At 33.9% G+C, this 23,611-nt stretch overlaps 1 protein-coding gene and 1 long non-coding RNA gene across 2 annotated transcripts; both read left to right on the top strand.

Moving 5' to 3' along the window:
* The first annotated feature begins 3,482 nt into the window (after nucleotides 1–3,482).
* On the top strand, nucleotides 3,483–5,411 carry LOC133180085 (uncharacterized). The gene is made up of 3 exons (XR_009720273.1): nucleotides 3,483–3,566; nucleotides 4,617–4,711; nucleotides 5,338–5,411. It is a non-coding gene; the product is annotated as an uncharacterized LOC133180085 (long non-coding RNA).
* Nucleotides 5,412–6,595: 1,184 nt separating this feature from the next.
* On the top strand, nucleotides 6,596–23,598 carry LOC133179717 (uncharacterized). The gene is made up of 13 exons (XM_061314410.1): nucleotides 6,596–6,599; nucleotides 7,090–8,076; nucleotides 8,477–8,560; nucleotides 10,922–10,955; nucleotides 11,396–11,517; nucleotides 12,628–12,722; nucleotides 15,238–15,337; nucleotides 15,590–17,706; nucleotides 18,220–18,362; nucleotides 19,005–19,153; nucleotides 19,808–20,130; nucleotides 20,606–20,708; nucleotides 22,322–23,598. The coding sequence occupies exons 1-13, from the start codon at nucleotides 6,596–6,598 to the stop codon at nucleotides 22,519–22,521; spliced, it is 4,461 nt and encodes a 1,486-aa protein (XP_061170394.1). The 3' UTR covers nucleotides 22,522–23,598.
* Nucleotides 23,599–23,611: the final 13 nt, after the last annotated feature.

The raw sequence follows: 23,611 nt of genomic DNA, 5'->3' as shown, positions 1-23,611 counted from the left end.
AAAATTTCATCAAAATTTAATGCTTTAATCTATTTGAGCGATATATAATCAAAATAGATATTATCATTACTATGAAGTACTTGATCAGGAAAGGAAACCACTCTGTAATCTAAAAATTTACAATGATTGTGACATCGATATCATGGTCAAAGAGGGATAACTCCTACAAACTACATGTACAGTATTTGGCCATAAGTGAGTCATAATATATATTTTATTGAAAAACCAATTTTTATAAAAACTTATTGTGACGTCAATTTTAGTCCAATTTCCATGATTTTTTCATTAAATCATGCAGAATTGTTCAAATTTTCTTGTCTTATAATGCTATTAAACGAAATGTTACACTTATCATTGAGTGTAATTTATTAAATCGTCAAGACAAAAATTTCTAACCTCAAATTACTATGATTTCTTAGCAAATTAGAGGTGTAAAATTTTTAATTCGCATTTGACGTGTGATATCACCGCAGTGCCTACAGATAAAATTATTTTGAGATTATATCAAGAAACTGCAAAGAATTCTTCATTTTATAGTGTTTTAGTCATAAAAAATGATCAACAAATAACACTGCAATAATATTTTAGAAAAATGCATTTTTCAATGAATTATATAGTGGAAAAATAAAATTATGACTCACTAATGGCCAGGTACTGTACAAGTAACCAAGCTAACAGAGTCTGTATAGTATTTCAAAGAAATGGGATGTCAGAGAGTCGACTTGGAATAAATGTAATTTTTTTTTTATTTAAGCATGCGATCAGAAATACTATATACATCAAGTCTGCTATTTTCAGAAGTTAACAGAATGTCAAAGAGAAGACCTTCACATAGAGAGGCCACAGAAATGGAGAAAATGCTAGAGGATTTTGGTACAAATCTTGGTGCGTGTTTTTTTTTTTTTTTTTTTTTTCACTTTTTCTATCTTTTGCATAAATGCTCCACTGACATTTATTTCAGTTATTAGTTTTGTATTGAAGTATATAACAGTCTTTATGGGTCTTATTAAAGATACCACAAATTAATTTTCTTATCTCCATTACAGGAGAAAGTTTTACATTCAAATTTTTCCCAATATTTCTTGCAATTGAAAACTTATTAGAAAATTATAATTGTATTTTGGTATAAGTTGTGAAAAAAGACTCTTAAAATGTTCCCAGTAACTTTACAGTCAAAAACTTCATACATATCTAAAATTTTTCAAAAAAAAAAAATTGAACTAAATTTCCCCACTTTTCACCAAATTATGTGGCATGGTAAAAAAAAATTAAGTTGTTCAAAACTAAACTAATTATATATGTTCATTGGTGAGAGAGGCACACATTTATGTCATACATGTAGTGGATACTACCAATAAGATAAATCTATGCTTTATCCATGGGTAATTATGCTTTATCAATAGCACTTTCGGTTTTGACACAGTCCCTTGCTTCAAAGATGTAGATTCATTGAAATTTAAATTTGTGAAAGTTCTGCATTATCATATGAATGCTAATGAGCAAAAATGCTCATTTAAAACATGAAAAGACTCATTATACCTCATTGAAATGTCAAATTTAATAAATGTATCGTACTGGCTAAGTACTCGATGACGGATGTCAACCCTCACCCCATCGTTCTCATAGAAAACGTTAGGCTTACAGTCTAGCATTGAGTAGTTTGTGGAGGATTTCTTTGACCGTGCAGGAAAGTCTAGCCACTTCCAACACCCCCTTACATTATAATACTATTAAGATAACTTACCATAGATCTACAAGTAGCCTAGCACTGTTGCCGTATACAGAATGATTTCAGAGAACAATTTATGATTCCTCAGTTCTTACAACTTCCTGTCAAAAGTTTGTATGAAATAAATCTCAAACAGATTGTCACATATGTTTTGAAAGACGCAACATTCTAAGATTTCATATTTTGGTCATGATCTACAAGTAACTTTCTTTCGGCATGTCAACGTCAACAGTGTGATGTCATCAATTTATGCGTCATCAATTTGGGTTGAAATCATTCATAGTTTCACAGGAATTATCTCAAAGTTTTGTTATAAATGAAAATTGTATGAGATAAATAGAACATCTATAATTGTGTGATTTGATATTTGCTTTATCCAACTTGTTGAAATGGCGCCGTGGTGTATATTTGCTCAGGAAGCCTCGCAAATATACACCATTCAACTCGTTGGATAAAGCAAATATCAAATCACACAATATAGATATCCTCTATATAAGCAATGATATTTAGCATGTTGAGCATTTTACCCGATATCTAAAATCCTCAGATATCTCAAAGTTTTTTGCAGTTCCATTAAGTTTGAGTTAACAAGGTTTGACTGTATAGGGAATTTGCAATTTTACATGTTTTCCTTCTTATATCATAATTGTATGACCTGGATTAGAACAGCTTAGAATTTTTTTCATTTTTTTTAAAAACAACTTGGGCAAATGAAGAATTCACTGCCCCAAACTAGGTTATACCATGTATACTGTAAAACTTATTAAATATTCAATTCATTTTTTTTCGGGGGGGGGGGGGGGGGGGGGGGGGGGGGCAGTTGGAATTATTTATGTATTTATACCATGGACAATATACGGAATGCTTTGATATCTTTATTTTTTCAGAATGCAATCAAGTTTATGATAATTAGGTTTGATTGTACCCTCTTTTTTTCAGGTGAGACATCTTACACGACAAGGTGTGTATTACCATGGTAACCAGTATACAAACAATTCTGTGTTTTCACTTTTGTGTGGACATGGTTTAAACTTCTGTGGCTTAAAATCCAGAATTTCCCTAAGAACTGGCTACCGGCCAGATTGACAGCTTCAATTGATAAAAATGCCGCTTCGAAATAAAAAAATATATATATATATAAATTTAAAAAAAATCAAAATTAGATTGTTGTAAGGTCCACAGAGATTTGTCATAAACTTCAACCCAAAACCTGTTACAATTAATCTCTAACCTTTCACTTTGAAATAAAGGGAAATCACTGCATGTCATAATGTGTATATTTTTTGTAAAAATTTTGGTTCTCTTTTACAAGCCTGCAATGTTCTTTAATATGTGGTGTTTCAGGCACTTTAAGGGGGCTTCTACATCTAACAGGTGACTCAGGCCAATAAAATTTTGCCAATGCTAGCCGGACTGGGCTAGTGATGAAAAAAAATTTTGGCAAACACTGCACAAGACCTTTCTCATGTTTCTCTGGATATGAACATTTTTGAACTCTTGACCTTGGATTTGACCTACATGTACACTTAAAAAAACTTTAACCTTCGTCTTGAGCTGCCATATACTTTGGCATGAGTATTTCACAAAGACATCTTGTCTTTTTTTTTTAAATTATGAGCTATGGAGTTAGGGTTGGGCCAAAATCAGAGATCCAAATTTTTATATTTGAACATCAAACATGTAGTTTTTTATGCAGTGTTTTTTTTAATCTTTAGTGAGTTTAGTGAGCTACAGAAATCCAAATCAAAGTATGGAACAAATGCATCAAATCTCACTCGGAGTATAAGGAGAACCATATTCCAGGCAGTCAAATGCTGCAAAAAACTGAACGAGATTGGTAAGGACTTTATACTCGGTGATTAAATCACTTATTAATATTTTTAATTGTGATTACAGGTAGCTTTGTTGGGTCTTGTTTCAAGAAAATTATTTGACAAAACAAAGAAAAACTGGAGACTAGCATCTTGAGGTTGAAATTATGGGAGATTCATAAAAAAAAAAATTATTTGAATTATGTTTTATGTGATTTTTTTCTGCACAGAACTGTAAACCAGCTAATATTTGCATCATCTTTCATTACATCATTGGTAACCCAAGGGCTTGTGGACTTAAAACCCTGGTTTGCGATGATGCTTTCATTAGTGATTTGACAGTTTCATATTAATCCCTGATCATCATGATTATTTTTTGTGACTGAGAAAATATTCTCTCCAAATACACTGCAAAATAACTGGTTCGTGGTGATGAATATTTGTGAGTTAAAGAAGGTTGCGAAACTGACAGATATTTCTCACATGCGAATAAAAATTGGTTTACAGTATATTTTGGATTTTTGGCTTGGCATGATCATTGTTTGATGTGAGATTTGATAATGTAATTTATTTACAGTGTATGATATGACAATGTAATTTATTTACAGTGTATTATATGACAATGTAATTTGTTTACAGTGTACGTTGTGATAATGTAATTTGTTTACAGTGTATGATATGATAATGTAATTTGTTTACAGTGTATGATATGATAATGTAATTTGTTTACAGTGTATGATATTGGCGATCATTGCTTGGGAATGGTCATTCTTTTAATACTGAAACTGTTTACAATGGAATTTTGATGACATGGAAACATTAGCAAAATTGATGAATAACTGAACTATGTCAGAGTTTCCACTCATCAACTTTCACTTCATTGTTACAGAGCACTGTTAAATACTAACACATCATCAAAGTTTTCACTCGCCATATTTCTAAAATATCTAAATCATCAAACTTTCAACTTTAAAAAAAATATACATGTAACTACTTTTACAGTATGATAATTAATGTTTTAGATCATTATCTGGAGGTGGTCGTTGTTTAACATGATAATGATTTTTCATTTGCAGCACAGGATATTGGGGATGCTGGTCTGGGTATGGCTGTTGTTTGGGAAAGGAATAGCTCCATCAAGACTGTTGGCAACAAAGCATTACTGAACAAGGTCTCTATGCATACCTTATAACCCTTTTTTTGCAAGTCAAAGAGCTTTCTTCTCTTTGGATTTACCCATAATTGTTGCAATTTTGGACCCCCTTAATACGATTTATGATTCAAGAGTATTTCTGAAAAGGCTAATGCAAAACTGATATTTGAGTGATTACCTTATAACCTTTTTTTGCATATCAAAGAGCTTTCTTCTCTTCAGATTTACCCGTAATTGTTGCAATTCTGCACCCCTTTAATACAATTTATGATTCAAGAGTACATGTATTTTTGAAAAGGCTAATGCAAAACTGATGTTTGAGTGATAAATATTGTCATGCAGTTTTCATTCTAGCTTTGTTATAACGATGAGTACAAACACTGCCCAATTGGTGATAAATTTAATGCAATTGTATTTTATTGCTTGTTATAAAAAAAGGCAAAAATGTGGAAATTAGACTATTGTGAGAAAAATTGTTATCTGGTACTGTACTTTTGTTGTACTTCATATCTAAATAATTAGCTGCCATAATGTAACCAAAAAAAAAAAAAAAATGGAGAGGGCTACACTATTTCAGCTACTTCATGATGAAATACAACTTCAGAACACTTGACTCATTCTTATTACTGGTATCTATATATCAGGTCATAAAGGTCATGAGTCAGACTTGCAGTAACCATGGTGATGAATGTGTCCCTGGGTCTTCTTTGTCAGATGAAGGTGATTTGTCTCGAGCTTTTACTGGTAACTTAGTCTTAAGGTCAGACAACATGTTCCTCAAATATATGTTTTGTATACCTTGGTATTATATAAAAAAAATATTCATATTGTCATTCTCTTGTAATTTCTAAATTGTTTTCAATACCGCCGATATATGGCTGAAATATTGCCGACTCGGCATTAAACAATATCAATCAATATGTTTCAAAAATATAAGTACACCAAAATTTGTGACACTGGCAATTCAAAAGATTACCCATAAGGATTATATAAGAAATATCACCCTCTGGTATCTTGCCCAAATGCCTGGTAAGGTACCTCAATTTTTGGTGAGGAAACTTGTTTAAGTAGTTATACTTCAATGACAAATTATTGGGGAAAATGATATATTTTTGAGGAATGTGTCGTCTGACCTTAATAAGCATAAGAGCTGAAAGAATGTATGAATGTAGAAGGTCTGACCTTTCATTGGGGGCTTATTTTTTAAAGCTTACAAAAACAAGACCAGACCTGTTTACTCTTACATTTTCGCTATATATTGTATGAATTTTAAGTCCACAATACATCTCACGTTTTGCTATTATGAAAATATGGAAATCAGAAATCTGTTCATTTGGGTTGCCAAATCGCGGTGGTTTAAAAAATGACAGAAAAGTAATCAGTAATGTAGATGTCGATGGAAAGTGAAATCTTACTGGCAAATGCCAAATCTCACTGACAAATCTAATAAGGCCAAATAAAAAAATATGTGTGGTTCCGGTTACCCGGCCGTCCCTATTTTATAACCCCGGCCCTAAACTTTTTTAGGGCAATTTTCATAATTTTTCCAGAATTTTCTCCCTTTTCCATCATTGGCTCCAGTATTAGTTTGTTTCAGCAATGGCTGTCTCCTTGCAAAACATCATTTCAACATATAGTGCAAGTTTTAATAGTGTTAAATCCAAAGCAAGCTAGTATGTAGGTGTCACCTACCAATGTTGACTAGTATATTATCACACCACATCTAAATGCCACTTGCAAAGCAGTGAAAGGTATTATTTAGAAAAATTATGAAAATCATTTTATTTAAAAAAAAAAAAAAAAAAAAAAAAATCCCCACCTACCTACCCTAATTTTTTGGAGGTGTAACCGGAACCACACATATTTTTTTGTTTGGCCTAAAAAATATTGAGAGACAACAATATGGGTAAAAAGGTCTGCGAGACTGACATAGGTTTTAGTTTATCAAATTAACATGATATTGACAACAATTACCTCTTTGTAAATATTCAACTTTTTGATTTTCCTTTTTTTTGAGGAAAAGCTGCATGCTTATCCTAAACAATGGACAGTTTAATGTCAAGCAACTACATGTTATATGTCAATAAATTTATTACATATCATTATACTTCTGGTCAGCAAATTGTGGGTAGTATAACATTTGAAGGAAATACAATAAAATATAACATATAAAGATTCATATATTCTGTGTCCTGAGTAAAAATTTATTTCACTTATTGTTTAACAATTACTGATCAGTCTTTATACATGCATTTGACTGTGTATAAAGGTTCTTTTATATTTCATTCTGTTTCATTTATGATGCAAATCAAACATCTGAGATAACATTTATACGTCATCAATTTGAATTTCTGCTTCTTTGATATCTGTTGAAAAATACTTTTATTTTATTTCAGAGAGTGCAATTGGAGAAAATGGTTTGTCTCTAGATGATAATACAAAACATAGAACATCAGGACAGGAAGTTAAAAACAATGTAGACAGTGTATCAAAGGGAACAAACAAGAGTGTTGAACTAGAAAAGAAAGAAGATAATTCACTACAAACACCAGATCAGTGTAAACAAAACAGTGAAGATGGAGATTCAGAGAAAAAAGAGAATAAAGTGTTTAGAAGAGCTACAACTGGAAAAAGGAGTAATAGTGAGATGTACCAAAAATCTAAAGACTCGCAGCTGCTTAGTCCACATGTCCTTCTGAAAAGGGTAAAAATGACCTCACTTCTAAAACCAGCTCCTATTCAAGTAGAAGACGGCTGTGTTCAGGGTACCACAAGTGAACTTGAAGAGACTCTCCCCATACCAGCTCCCTCTGTCCAAGTTAAAGACAGTGGTTCTCAGAGTTCCCCAAATAAAGGGAAAGAGACACTTCTAAAACCAGCTCCTACTACCCCAGCAGAAGACAGCTGTTCTCATGCTCCCTCAGATAAAGAGGAAGAGAAACTTTCAAAACCAGGTACTTCTATCCAAGAAAATGATAGGTGTTCACAGGGTCCCCCAAGTAATCAGGGAGAGACTGTCCCAAAACCATCTCCTTCTATCCAAGTCAATGATAGTGGATCTCGTGGTCCCCCAAGTAATCAGGGAGAGACTGTCCCAAAACCATCTCCTTCTATCCAGGTCAATGACAGCGGTTCTCGTGATCCCCCAAGTGAACAGGGTGACTTGGAGACTCTCCCAAAACCATCTACTTCTATCCAAGTCAATGACAGCGGTTCTCGTGGTCCCCCAAGTAAACAGGGAGACTCGGAGACTCACCCAAAACCAGCTACTGTCCAAGATGAAGACAGTGGTTGTCAGGAAACTCCAAGTAAAGATGGAGAAACATCGACCTGTGTAAAAGATGACAAAATAATCGCTTTAGAAGAGCTGAAAGTTTCAAACAGTGAGTTAATTAGTATTAAACTATCAGAATGATAAAGGCTCTTGAGTTTTATCTATGAAACACTTTGATAAAAATTTAATCAAACTTTATTGTGTAGATCTATTTTAACAAAAAATACTTAAAATATATTATCATTACCATAAAGTAATAAGCAAGCAAAGGAAACCAGTCTGTCAATCTAAAAATTAACATGGACAAAGATGAATGAATCCTAAAAACTACATGTACTTGCATAGATAATGAGGTACTAGCTATGTATAACCATGCTTACAGTGTCTGTAAAGGATACTGTGAGAGAAATGGGATGGCATATCCTTAAAAAATGTAAATGCATATGTTTTCTTTTAAAGCATGTCATCAGAAATGCTATATACATGTACATCAAATCTGCTATTTTCAGAAGTTAACAGAATGTCAAAGAGAGGAAAAGAGGTTACAGAATCAGAGATCGAGAGAATGTTAGAGGATTTCAGTTCAAATCTTGGTGCGTGATTTTTCCATATTTCATCTCTTGCATAAATGCTCCATTGACATTTATTTCAGTAATTGTTTTTGTACTGAAGTATATAACAGGCTTTATGAGCAATTGCATCTTCTTGGGCCTTTCTGGCAAGTTTGGAAAAACACCTCAAATGTATTTACATCACCAGATGTTAAAAGGAGATGGGCGAACATAACATGCAGAAAGCCTATAGCTTCAGAAATATAAAAATCATGTTCAGTTTGTGAATTTAATATTTAGAGTAAAGTTCTCATTATTGAAATTTATGAAATTGTGATAAACAAAACTTTTCTGAGGAAAATTTTCTTGGCAAAATTTATTCTTTTATTAAAAAAAAATAATGTGGTATTCATGGGGTTCGAACCCTAGCAATAGAAATCCTGAGTATCATTTTCTTTCTAGACTAGCACGCTAACCACTAGACTACACAAGTTCCTGACGAACAGTGACATTTAAATCATGTTTGTGATATGACCCTTGACTTAATGGACTTCAAGTATTTCTCGAAAAGATGCGAATGTTATGTCATAAAAGTATATTTTTAAGGTATAGTGGGTCATTGCTCCATATTTTTGGTAACCAAAAAATGTATATTTTTATGCAATCTTTGAGGATTAACTTTCAAAAAGGTGGGAAAAAAATAGTGTTATAATATGATAAAATGACTCTTTTTGCCCGCTTTAGTGTGTAGCTAATATTTCACAGGCAAATAATTTCAATCGTTGAGGGATTTTTGCAAATTGTAGAGATTTTACATAAAGTATATTTTAATGTTAGATGAAATATCAAGGAAAATTTTGATATAAGTGAAATTTAATTTTTCATCTTCATGTTTGTCACACTATAGGCTTATCGCTCGTCATGTTCACCCATCTCCTTTATACAAAATGGAGTCGCTTCCTATTTATTTAAGTACTGGATAGACAGACTTGGAAGTCCCTCATGGAGTATATTTTAGGTAATATCTTTACATTCAATGAATTTAATCTCTATACTGTACAGGTAAGAGGTCTCCCTTCATTTATTTCAAAGTTTAGGAGAAGGGGGTTGTGATGGACACCTACTTAATAACACATTTGAGGTTATTTTTCTGCTTGTTGGAAAGGCGCGAGAAGTTGTGATTGGCTTTATGGGTCTTCTTATTATGGACACATACATGTTTCAGACCATTATTTTCTCAAAATGAATAATTTTAGCCACTTTTAATTTTCATTCAGTAATTTATCATGAAGTGATAAATATTTTATATATTTACATACAATAAGAGTGATTGCAAAAAAGTGAAAAAGGAATAATTTTGAACATTTTAGAAAGCAATACAATTTCTTGGTCATGATAATATTTTAGAATTTTGCATATTTATACCTAAGGCTTATTTACCATCAAAATCTAATAATATATTACAACACAAGCATCCAATTTTAAGCTCACCTGAGCTAAAGGCTCAAGTGATTTTATGAAACTGGGTTTGATATCCTGTATAGTATTGCAAAAAGAGTTACTTGGCCTTGATAAAACAAAAATGGCAGCAAAGATTGTGGAATTCATTAGATATGAGAAAAGCTACTATGTGAAACCACTCCTCATATGAAGTCATACTAATATGCAAGCATCTTCATGAAGTGTTGAATCAAGTTTGTTCAAATCATAACCCTGGGGGTAGGGTGGGGCTCCATAGGATATACATTTTACATGGGGATTCTGTAAAATATGGATGGTTATTGAAAAGTCAGTTGGACATGTGGAGTTACTTTGCTACTATAAACATACTTTTTTACACCATAATATCTGGAATGCTTGGACATTCAGAAGTTTTTTCTCAGTCCTGTCAATTTTGAAGTAATGAGATTTTAAGATAATGAGGTTTGACTGTACCCAACTTTTAAGTTTGACTGTACCCACTTTTTAAGTTTGACTGTTCCCACTTTTTAAGTTTGACTGTACCCACTTTTTAAGTTGGAGTGTACCCCCTTTTTAAGGTTTGACTGTTCCCTCTTTTAATGTTTGACTGTACCCACTTTTTAAGTTTGACTGTACCCACTTTTAAGTTTGACTGTACCCACTTTTTAAGTTTGACTGTTCCCACTTTTTAAGTTTGACTGTACCCACTCTTTAAGATTTGACTGTTCCCTCTTTTAATGTTTGACTGTACCCACTTTTTAAGTTTGACTGTACCCACTTTTTGAGTGTACCCACTTTTTAAAGTTTGACTGTATCCACTTTTTAAGGTTTGACTGTACCCACTTTTTAAGTTTGACTGTACCCACTTTTTAAGTTTGAGTGTACCCACTTTTTAAAGTTTGACTGTATCCAGTTTTTAAGGTTTGACCCCCTTTTTTTCAGGTGAGGAATCTCGGGAGACATCATACACAGTAAGGTGTGTATTACTATGGTAACCAATATACAAACAATTCTGTGTCTTCACTTTTGTGTTTCATTTTTGTGTAGACATGGTTTAAACTTCAGTGACTTAGAATCCCGAAGCTCTTTTGTTTGGTAATTCATAAGTGATAAGTGTATTTGTTAAAAAAATGGGTTATTTTTTAAAAAAATTTACAAGCCAGAACTCTATTTTGGTATGTTTTGCTTTAGCAATTTACTTTATCACTTGCGATTTCTATCAGGTTGACCATTGAAAAAAATGATAAAACACTGATTTTTTCAAAAAGTTATACCTAGAACTTATCTCAGTTTGTATGAAGTAACAAGAGGCAGAGAGAAAATTCTGCTATATTTTAGACTACATGTATAAAGGCTGTATTTGAACCCAGATTAACTTTACATATAGCTTTCTTATGCAGTGTTTTTTTTCTCCAGTGAGTTTAGTGAGCTACAGAAAACCAAGCTGAAGTATGGAACGAATGCATCAAATCTCATACGAAGCATCAGAAGAACTATATTCCAGGCAGTCAAATGCTGCAAAAAACTGAACGAGATCGGTAAGGACTTTATAATCACTTATTAAATCATTACTGTTTATAGTTATGATTAATATTAATCATCTTTGTTGTGTCTTGTCTTGAAAAAATTGACTTTAATTATTAGGTCACATGAGTCACTCAGATGACTTATTGCTATTTTTTTTTTTGGCCATCATTGTTCTTCATCTGTGGTGAATTGTCTGTCTTGAACATTTGAACATTTTCAGCTTCTTCTCTGAAACCACAGAGCCAATTTCAACCAATTTTGGCATATACCTTCTATAATTAAAGGGGAACAAAAATTGTGAATTTCTTGGTACCTGCTCCCCCTTTGGCCAGATGTGTGGAACTAAACCATCATAATTAATGAAATCTTTAAAAATATTTTTCTTTACTCCTGGACATTAAACATTATACCGTGATTGTATTAAGCATTGAGCCCTCACCAAAATTTTGAAATTCATGGCCCCAGGGTCAGGGTTCTAAGGTTAGGAGGGGCTCTAAAGATTATATAGCAAAAATGCATAAATTTTTTTTTAAATCTTCTTTTCTCCCCCCCCCCCCCTTCCCCATTTACTTTGCAGATAAACTAAGTGCATATTTATGATGAGCGAGGGTACCTCTTCCAAAATTGTGAAATTTGTGGCACAAAAATCAGGGCATCTGGTGGGGGCTCTATTGATTATATAATTAAATTCACTGTTTGTTTGAAAATCTTCATAGCTCCTGGGTAATAAACAAAGAAAGTGCATAGTTTTTGTTAGCAGGGATGCCTCTTCTAAAATTATGAATTTCATGGCTCCTGGGTCTGGGGTTCAGGTATTTGAGTTGGGCTCTATTGGTTATTAATTTCTCTCAAAAACTTTCTCTGCTTCTAGATATTTAGTAGACAAACTAAGTGCAATGGTTATAATGAGCAAGATTCCTCTTCCAATTTTGTGAAATTTGTGGCCCTAGGGTCAGGGGCTCTGGTGTTTTATGGATTTTTGCATGCTGGTCTCATACATGATATATGAGTTTTCAGACTGGTCATTCATACGAGATATTGTGTCATCATTTGTAATGTACAGTGGGGAATCAGTGTCTTTACTTTTTAAAGTATATGATAATTGACTTTTTCATTTACAGCATATGATATTGGGGATTATTATCTGGGCATGGTTGTTGTTTGGGAAAGGAATAGCTCTATCAAGACTGTTGGCAATAAAGCATTACTGAAAAAGGTACGGTCTCTTCACTTATCATATAACTGTTTTTTATCCTGCAACTACCCCTTGCATTGACCTAATAAAGGTAACCTAATAAACCAAAGCTCTTTATTCCGTCAGTGCCTTAATAAAGCCTCGTGCATGGTTGCGTTTTAACGTAGGTTGCGGGTTTGCAGGCAATTTAAAAGTGTCCGAAAACATACCATGAAAATTAGTTATATGAATCCTCTACCTTCGATTTATATTCTCTGAAAATTTTATAAAATTTGTCTGCATCGTTTTTGTGTAATTATATCCCAAACATGCCATTGTTGTCGTTACCATTTCAACGTTATTCTATTGAATTATATAAGAAAAACGTCGTTTTCGGCTCGTTTTGAGGCAAGATTTTGTTTCAAAAAATATCAATTACTTTTAAATGGTGCAGACGAAATTGTTTTCCCTTTGGTATTTTAACAAAGAATTGATTTGAAATAAATCAATGTGAAAAAATTAATATATCTTCGAGTTAGTTTTCGCGTAATTTAAATGTAGATAATTGCTTTTATATCGCAAAATATAACATTTTTAAGAAAGACGTCATAAAATATCGCGACGTCATGCTTGACGTCGTGAATATCTATCTGATATTCAGTGCAGAAAAATAAGCTAAAATAATTTTTATAAAAAAGAAATTCACGTCTATCTGCTTGTAAGTGACCCGTGAATCGTATCATAATAATTCAATATCAATGGAATGATTATTACTTTTATTAGACACGTCCTTTTATTTGGCTGTGTATTTTCCTTTTCAAGCGTGCTGGCGGAAAATGGTATCCTTTAATTCAAGTAAAATGTTTTTATTTAGACCATTCAGCAAGGCGCTTAAATCTACGAATTTCTGCCAAATATCACTATATACAATATATTTTCAGTATATATTTAAACAAAATATTTATTTTACATACCACATCTGTTTCTTTAAATAATGGCTTCTTTCTTAATAAAACAAACTGATAGTTCAAATACGATCAAAGGAAAAAAGGTCAGTTGAACCTTGTTTCCATATCGTTTCGTGATACCAAGTGAAAACAAATCAATTGCAATTTCTCGGGCCTTTCCGACATGCCGAAAACAACCACTTGTTTTTCCAAGCTTGCAGGAAAGGCCTGAGAAGATGCGATTGATAACAAATAATTAAACTTTTTTTTAAATATTTCCAGTGTCGATCATTCGAATCGTAATAAGCGTTCTCCACTAAATTACCAATTCCAACAAAAGTTTTATCTAAGTATTGTATCGACGATACAAATCGTAAAAAGCCTTCATTATTTGTGATAAGTTGTTGCTCAAATAATATAACCCTAAACTACCAATTCCAAGAAAAGTTATAGCTAAATAATGATATACTGAAGAATTTAATAAAACAAAAATCATCGCAGATTTCTCTTTCATTGTGACGTCATAATCAAATGTGCACAAGAAAGTCGCCCAAATCATATAAATTGTGTACCCAGTTTTGATGATGTCAGCAAACCCGCGACCTTCGTTAAAAGCATTGTGACGTCATACACATTGCAATGTTTATGCAGTGGCATCTTAGTTTCAACTGCAGAATCGGTTGAAAATAGCTCGTTTTTGGACGTCAGATGTAAAAACATGTTGCAAGATACCAAAATACATGGATACTGTCTTGAAATATAAGCGATATTTGGGCTCGGGTCGAAAACATGATAGAGGGCTCAGCAAGCCTCGCCCTCTATCACATTTTCTTACCCTCGCCCAAATATTGCTTATATTTCAAGCAGTAGCCTTGTATTTTATATTTCCTTCTTAACATAGGCCTGCCTGCTCTTCAGATTTTACTGTAATTGTTAAAGTTTTTGACCACAATCTATGATTTAAGTTCCAGAATCTCCAGATTTAGACCATTATTACTGATATAGCTTATGAAGATCAATGCTTGAATGATAGTAAATTTGTCATGCAATTTTCCAGTGTTAAGATGACAACGACTAACAAAGCCCAAATAGATACACAAAAACAGGAATTATGGGAAAAATTTTGCACCTTGCTTTTTGTATAATTGTCCTCAGTGTCTTGTCTTTTTTAAGTATCATATTAAAGCATTATCTTTGCAAGAACTATGATTGGTTTTATCTGAATTTCCTTAAATTTTCTGCATTAAAAGTAGAAAACCTTCTGCTTAAAATAAGATCTTACAGAGAGATTAATAGAAAACTACTGATAATATTCCATAAGGTCCTGCTATCTCAATTTTAGTGAAAATATTCCAAAACACAGTTGTGTCAACTTGTGTAGTCCTAACTAGCAATTATTCCCATACTTTCTTAGAGTTGTCTTTCTTAGATTATTTATGCATGGGTGAGAAAATTTATGCAATTGTATTTTCTTGCAATCAAAAAATACAAAAGAGTGGAAATTAGACTATTGTGAGAAAAATTGTTTTGTGGTACTTTTATGGTATTTCATATCACAACTTCAGAACATATGTCTGATACTTATTACTGCTATCTGTATATTAATTTAGGTCGCAAAGGTCCTGAGTCCCCCCTGCTGTAACCATGGTGATAAATGTGTCTCCACATCTTCTCAGGCAGATGAAGGTCATTCCTCTCAAAATTTTGCTGGTAACTTCATCTTGATAGGCATAACATAGAAAAATTTTATAAAAAGGGGTGGACACTGCTTAGATATAATATATATATAAATTTGTAATTTGGTTGTTTTTGACAAGATTATGTTATTACAGTAGTAAATGCATTGGACATATACATGTCCATTCATCTTTTTATTTGAGATAATTTTATACATCATTTATTAGAATTTCTGCTTCTTTGAGCACATTGAAATTGAATATAAAATATTTTACTTTATTTCAGAGAGTGGAAGTGAAGAAAATTGTCTGTCTGTAGAAGATAATACCAAACACAAAACATCAGAACCGGAAGTAGGAAATAATGTAGACAATGTATCAAAGGGAACAGATAATAGTGTTGGACTAGTAGGGAAAGAGAAAGAAGAAAATTCACTACAAACACCAGATCAATGTAAACAAAACAATAAAGATGGAGATTCAGAGAAAAAAGAGAACGAAAATAAAGTGTCTGGAAAAGATACAACTAGGAAAAGGAGTAATAGTGAGAAGTACCGAAAATCAGAGCTAAGCCCACATGTTCTCCTTAAAAGGGTAAAAATGACCTCACTTCTAAAACCAGCTCCTATTCAAGTTGAAAACAGTTGTGTACAGGGTACCCCAGGAGGACTTGAAGAGACTCTTCCAAAACCAGCTCCTTCAGTCCAAGTTAAAGACGGTTCTCAGAGTTCCCCAAATAAAGGGGAAGAGACACTTCTAAAACCAGCTCCTACTGTCCAAGATAAAGACGCCTGTTCTCAGGGCCTCCCAAACAAACGGGGAGAGACTCTCCCAAAACCAGCTCCTACTGTCCAAGATAAAGACAACTGTTCTCAGGGCCTCCCAAATAAATGGGGAGAGATTCTCCCAAAACCAGCTAATGTGCAAGTGAATGACAGCTGTTCTCAAGGTACCCTAAGTAAACAGGGAGAGACTCTCCCACAACAGGCTTTTTCTATCCAAGTGAAAAACAACCTCTTCCAAAATAAGCAGGGAGACACATTGACCTGTGTGAAAGATGGTAAAATAATCTCTTTAGAAGAGCTGAAAAAGCAAGTAGAGTTAGCATTAAACTCTCCAAATGCTAAAGCTCCTAAATTTTATCTACAGAAATCACCCAGCAGTGTTAGAGGAAAAACAACTGAAAATTTCAACAAAGCAATTATCTCTTCTTCAAAGGAATCGGAGAAAGTCATAAGTGTACAGACACGAACATTACCTCTACTGACACAGACATTACCTCTACAGACACAAAGATTTCCTCTACAGACACAAAGATTTCCTCTAAAGCAGCCAATAGTTCCAGTTGCCCTCAGAACAGTGGCAAACATTAATACGCCACAACTTGGGAAAAACACTGGAAATAAATCTGTAATTCCTCCTTCAGCAGTCAGCTTTGGGGGTCACTCCCAAGTTCTCCCTGTTTCAGTCTTTATCAACCACCACACGGGAGAAATCATTACTACACCTATCAAGATTGGAAGTCTGGCTGCTGAAAGTGACACTACGAACTCAACTCAGTTCAATAATGTTTCTGAATTGGCAGCAGCTAAAGCTCAGTTCAATAATGTTTCTGAATTGCCAGCAGCTAACACTCAAAAGGAATCAATTCAGTTCAGTAATGTTTCTGATTTGCCAGCAGCTCATGCTCGGAAGAACTCAACTCAGTTCAATAATGTTTCTGACTTGGCAGCAGCTAATGCTCAGAATTCACGTGAACTCGAGTGTGTGTCTGACTCGGTCACAGAAAGTTGTTCGTCAGAAGAAGATGAGCTAAAGTACTCCATTATTTTACAAAAGGAAACTGATACAGGGGAGTATAAAATGTATAAAGTACCTATTTCTAACACAGACGTACAGACCCAAGAGGACATTCTCCCAGAACAAGAGAGTGATGAAGGTGTTGTTGTGAAATGTGAGCCAATTGAAGAATCTTCTCAAATTACTCTTCAGTCACATAACCAGAGTGGTGTCATTGCTCTTCATTCACAAGAACAGAGTGGTATCAATGCTTCTCATTCACAAAGCCAAAGTGGTATGACTTCACTTCATTCACAAAACCAGAGTGGTATCTCTCCTAGAGAAACCAGTGAAATGGATGGAGGCAACATCATTGTGAAAAGTGAACCAGAGGAACTGAGTATATCATCACATCATATGAATACAAACATCAACAAATATAAAAATCCAGAAAGGAAGGATAGGCCGATCACCAAGGGGCAAACTCCAAAGATAGTAGAGTGTCCATACGAATATGCTCTATTAATGGACTCTGTTCCCAAGAAAAAAAAAGATCACACTGTGACATTCTCACACAACTGTAAAACATGCTGGAAATCCTTCAAATATGCCAGCTCCTTAGAGGTAAATGTTTAATGGGGTCTCTGTGGATCAAATCACAACCTATGTCAAGATATTTAATAAAGAAAAACGCAAAAATATAGTGGATTTTTTGCAGTATCTTCTTGAGAACTACTGGGCCAGAAAAGACTAATCTTAACTAAAAGCTTCCTGATGACATAGTGTAGCTATAAATTTGTTCAGATCATGTCCCCAGGGGTAGAAATTTTGTTCAATTCATGGATACCAGGGATGGGATGGGGCCACAATAGGGAATCAAAATTTTAGATAGGAATATATAAGTAAAATCTTTTCTCAAAACAACAAAACCATTATAGTCATTGATATTGAAGGTCCCCCATATTGTGAGAACTCAATTTCATAATTTAATGGGTTTAGGGGAGGAACTCTGTTCAGTTAAAAGCTTCAAAAATGAACATTTCTGATGTAATGAATTATGCTTACACATGTAGTAATTCAAAATATTTCATCTCCGGCACTTCAATATAAGCCTGTTTTACCGTACTATATTTACAGGTTCACGAGCGAATGCATGCCGTAGAGAAGGTGAAACAACATCGGTGTTACATTTGTGGAAGAACCTGCGCAGTTGCTCGGAGCCTAGAAATTCATATGAGGACACACAAAGAGCCGACAGACAAGTCTGAAAACACATTCAAGTAAGTAGATCTTCCTGTGTGTAAAATCAAACTTCATTATTATGAACTACATGGGGCTAAGGAAAAAACTCGATGATGTAGAAAAATTCAATATATTTAGGTTAGATGTTTTGTTGTTTTTAATGCACCAGATTCCCAGCAGAAGAAAATACAGTCCAAAAAGGAGTATTTATTTAGAATATACAGTCAAAAATAGGAATATAAGAAAATACAGTAAAAAATGGGAGTATAAGACTGAGTCTGTTTAGGATGTGAGGTTTTGTTCACAGTATGGTATGAAGTTTAATGTTCATAGAATATGGTGTAGTGTAACATTTAAGTAAAAAGTTAATTTGGCTTCATTTAATAACTGAAAGTTGACGGTCCTTTTAATTTAAGCAATATTTTAGATACTTTTATACTCAATGTGTATCTCTCAGTTTTACTTTTGTTTTTGTGTAATCACATGACAGTGTGACTTGACATCACTTTCCTGGTCAACACAATGTAGTGTACGGGTGTTTTAAATTGACCTATTTTATTACAGGTGTTTTAAATTGACCTATTTTACTACAGGTGTTTTAAATTGACCTATTTTACTACAGGTGTTTTAAATTGACCTATTTTACTACAGGTGTTTTAAATTGACCTATTTTATTACAGGTGTTTTAAATGTGATGAGAGCTTTTTCCACCAGGAGAGTTTCCAGGTACACATGAGGATGCATGTACACAAGTATCTCTCCTACTGTACAAAGTGTGGTGAGGGCTTCCACCATCAACATTTACAGAGACACATGAGAATTCATGAAGGTACTGCAGCAGTGTTTATTATACATCTGTTCACTCATTTCAAGTTGCTCGCATGGTGCAGTGGTTAGAGCGTCTGCTCTAAGAGTTGTGGAGTAAGGAGTTGATCCTTACATCACAGGTTCTAATCCACTTAGGGACATGGAGACCGGTACTTAGGATAAGTCCATATTAACCAAGGTCCCGTGTTGCAGTAGGTGCTGGCACGAAAAAGATCCCTCACTGCTCAATGGCTCTGAGTGCCGAGTATAGGTATAAATTTGCAGCCCTCCACCAGCAAGTGGTGGCATCTCCATATGAGTGAAAAATTCTTGAGAGGGACATTAAACAATGAACAAACAAACTCATATCAAGTTTTGTCTAAATGATAACAATTTTTCTAATAGAAATATAATTTAGAAGTTAATAAAAATACAGTAGAACATACTTACAGTGAAGTACCAGGGAAGAACAATTTTGATTGGTTATAAAATTAATATAATTCATCAATATCAGTTCTGTTCATACTATGTTTTTAAACAACAGGGAATGAAAATCACAGTGTATGCTTGAAGTCATTATAAACATGTGTGCTTTAGACATGATTTACTGTACCAGTTTCTTGTACCTTGTATTCTGTGTTTATTAAGTTTGTTATATCTGTTTTTGTGGCTTTAGGACAAAGAGAAAAGAATGAATCAGTCAACACAGCATCTGCCACAAATCAGCCGACGACGATTCTTACTGACCAGGGAACTCCAGAGGAGGATGTTGAATACAAGAGAAAAAGGCAAAAGAGGAGGGTGATTGTAGACGATTACAACAGAGGGTTAATCCCTACCGAGATAATGAAGCGACAGTTCAGGGATACGTCTGATATCACAGGCCACATAGAATACGCTCCCCCAACCAAAAAACTCATGCACTTAAAGGAAAGAGGTGACTGGGAGAGACTGCTGTCCTGTCCTGGAAGACCCAGTGTGTCCCAGACTGCTTCTAAGGTATAAAATATATGTGTTAAAAAGGTTTTACAGGTCAGCAGAAATTTTACATTGAGTTTATTGTTTTGTTTTTGAGCTGGATATGACCGTGTCATGTGCTTTTTCTGTCCCACACAGATTTTGTAACATATTTCAGGTCTACATTTATTACCAAGTTAAATTCAAGGAAATACAGAGTTAAGCACTCTTGCATCAATTTCTAGGGGGTGAATCGCAGAACAACATACTAGTAGTAGGTCATAATGACACATTGATCAAACAATTATACTGATTATGCTTGTTTCTGAAATGAAATTGAATGTGTACAGTCATAAAGGTCAAAAGAAGGTTGTTAACTTTCTTGATGTAAAAAAATTAACATTTAAAAAAGAAGGGTATTCTACTATGGGTTTTTTTATTTATGTCAGAACACTTAACAGTGGTATCTAGCCAATCTACCAATTTACAATTTTACATATAATGTATTTTGTTACAGTCATTTTCTCGGAATCTTATCACACAGACGATAGACCTAGGAGAAGCACCTGACCCTGATAATTTAGATCTAGAAGCCTTCGATTCCCCCATGGAGCAACAAGGTATTTGTCCATTGTATTCCAACTAAACATAACAGGAAAGGAGAAAGTCTGTGGGTGGACCCGGAATTAAACCCGGGACTCCTGCATAACTAGCCAGGTGCTATGTCAAGCTATCCAGGCTATCTGCAGTCCAAACCATTGCATAAATAATTATACTCTGCTTTGCAGCAAGGTTGAAATGATTTCAAGTTATTGGTAATCATTTGACTGATTTTCAGTTTATAAAAGTGATGAAATGGTATACTGAAAATCACTTTTTATTCACTAGAACTTTATTTTCATGAACTTATGCAAGAAAATCTGCTCACAAAAATTTTATTCTCACATTTTTTATTAGGTTGTGTTTTTAATAAAAAACCTGAATTTTTGACATTTTTGTCACGCTTATAAATACTGAATACTGTAAATCACTTTTTATTCGTGAGTACTTTATTTTCACTTTATAACGCGTGACAATCTGCTTGCAAAATTTTTTTCTTGCATATATTATTACAGTTGAACTTCTGTATCTCGAACATAGATATCTCCAAATACCATGGATTTTGAAGTCCAGAGTGCTTATTCCTTATTTTACCCTTGATATCTCAAATCCTTGGATATCTCGAAGTATTCTCTTGGTCCCTTGAACATGTTGAAGTTAGAGATAACGAGGTCTGACTGTATTAGCATAGAATATATACAGCAAAAACCAGCATTTTTGAAAATTTTGTTTTGCTTTTAAATACCAATTCTATAATTCGTGAAAATAAGGTATCGAAAAAATCTGGTGATCTACAGTACCTATCTCAGTAAGATATCATAAAAATATGGTGATCTACAATGTTATACAAACCATAGGTCATTGCTGATCAATTTTAGAGAAAATCCTTAATGATTAAATTGAAAGAAACAGGGGGAGACTTCAAGAACAGTGTACTGAAGTTTATTTTTTCCATAAATAGAGAAATCTTCAGGGTTTGACACTAAGGCACGTCCGACCGACCCAGTCTAGTAAATGAGTGGTCCAGTCGTGTAATATGTTCGTGAACTAGACCGACTGGTCGTGTGTATGAAATAAATGATAACCCACATTTCAGTTTTTTTATTTTATTATTTTTTTAAATTCTTATTTGTCTGATAGTAAACATCACCCATCGGTAAAAGAAAACTTCCCTTCATGACACAAGTACTATTTTTAGCCCAGCTGTAATAGACAAGTTGCGATGGGAACTAGCTTCATTCAATATCTAAAATTAGTATGAAGTTATTGAATAATATATTCTTTAATTCACAATGTATTTATATTAAGGGTAATTATTTTTATACTAAGTTCATTGATTGTTCCTTAATTAAGACTTATTAATATAATATCTGTGTGTCACGCTTAACCCGACTTAATGGCTAGCGACCTATGGAAGAGTCTGTCAAAATATATCTTAACAGTGAGAGACGGTATCTTCATTGAAGTATGGTTTCAAAACTTTTTTCCATTATAATTAGCAGTTTATAAAAAGTGAATTTTCAAGTTTGGTCAGGGCTAGTGATTTTATGGTCAGGGCTAGTAAAAATTATTGGAAGTAGCCCGACTGGTCTAGTACTCATAAAAGTTAATGTCAAACCCTGATCTTTTACAGGAACATCTCTGGAGGTAACTAGCATCAAGCAAGAACCTACAGATAACCAGATAGAATTTACAGCTACCATACAAACAGAACAACCTTCAAATGACCAGGCAGAGTTAACAACTACCATACAAACAGGTCAGAGAGAGACTGAGTCTCCAATATCTCTTAAACTGGAGCCATTACCATACTCTGAATCGGACCCTTCATAGAACAGTCCAACGAATTCTCAGTCTTCCAGCAGCTTAATACAGACTTCTACGAATTACAGAGGTATTAGGCGGCTATGATGAACATACTGATAGATCAAGACAGAACCTGTGTTCTCTAAGCCCTCTACTGGTGTGCCACCTTAATCCAGTCCCTTCTATATCAACATACAGATAGATCAAGACAGAACCTGTGTTCTCTGAACTCTCTACTGGTATCCCACCTTAATATACTCCCGTCTATATCAACATACAGATAGATCAAGACAGAACCTGTGTTCTCTGAACTTTCTACTGTTATCCCACCTTAATATCAACATACAGATAGATCAAGACAGAACCTGTGTTCTCTGAACTCTCTACTGGTATCCCACCTTAATATACTCCCGTCTATATCAACATACAGATAGATCAAGACAGAACCTGTGTTCTCTGAACTTTCTACTGTTATCCCACCTTAATATCAACATACAGATAGATCAAGACAGAACCTGTGTTCTCTGAACTCTCTACTGGTGTCCCACCTTAATATCAACATACAGATAGATCAAGACAGAACCTGTGTTCTCTGAACTCTCTACTGGTGTCCCACCTTAATATCAACATACAGATAGATCAAGACAGAACCTGTGTTCTCTGAACTCTCTACTGGTGTCCCACTTTAATCCACTCCCGTCTATATCAACACTATGCATGGATCAAATTCTGGGAAAAAATTGACAGCTGTAGAAAATGAAAGTGAAAAAGAAAGTCCTCATCAAGAACTTGGGAGATGATGCAATACTATTACATGTTACAAATTATGATCATATATGAAAAGAAAAACAACAATTGCTTTAAGCTTCAAAGAAAATTCCAGTGGCCACTTGGAGGAGAATGTATATTAATGTATTTACAGTTTTTGTGTTGTTGGGATGTATAAATCTCAATCAAATCATGGTGCTTGATGTACAGAGATAGTATAGACATTTAGATTTTGGAAATTGCATAACAGTCTTCTTCCATACATAAGATAAAGACAACAGATAAAGTGATTGATAAAAATCTTTAAAATTAAAAATAAAAATTTTATTGTTCAAACACAGACAATGTT

The sequence above is a fragment of the Saccostrea echinata genome, unplaced genomic scaffold, assembly GCF_033153115.1.
Source record: "Saccostrea echinata isolate AGI-Se365-2 ecotype Australia unplaced genomic scaffold, CSIRO_AGI_Sech_v1 ptg000005l, whole genome shotgun sequence".
NCBI lineage: Eukaryota > Metazoa > Mollusca > Bivalvia > Ostreida > Ostreidae > Saccostrea > Saccostrea echinata.
Note: the sequence above shows the minus strand (reverse complement) of the source record. Positions and strands in the feature narration are given on the sequence as shown.

Bases quoted from the DNA above. Each gene is read 5' to 3' on its own strand.
- LOC133179717 (XM_061314410.1), top strand. The intron at 15,338-15,589 runs GTAACTTCATCT...ACTTTATTTCAG, and splicing joins TTCCTCTCAAAATTTTGCTG to AGAGTGGAAGTGAAGAAAAT. The intron at 18,363-19,004 runs GTAAGTAGATCT...ATTTTATTACAG, and splicing joins AAGTCTGAAAACACATTCAA to GTGTTTTAAATGTGATGAGA.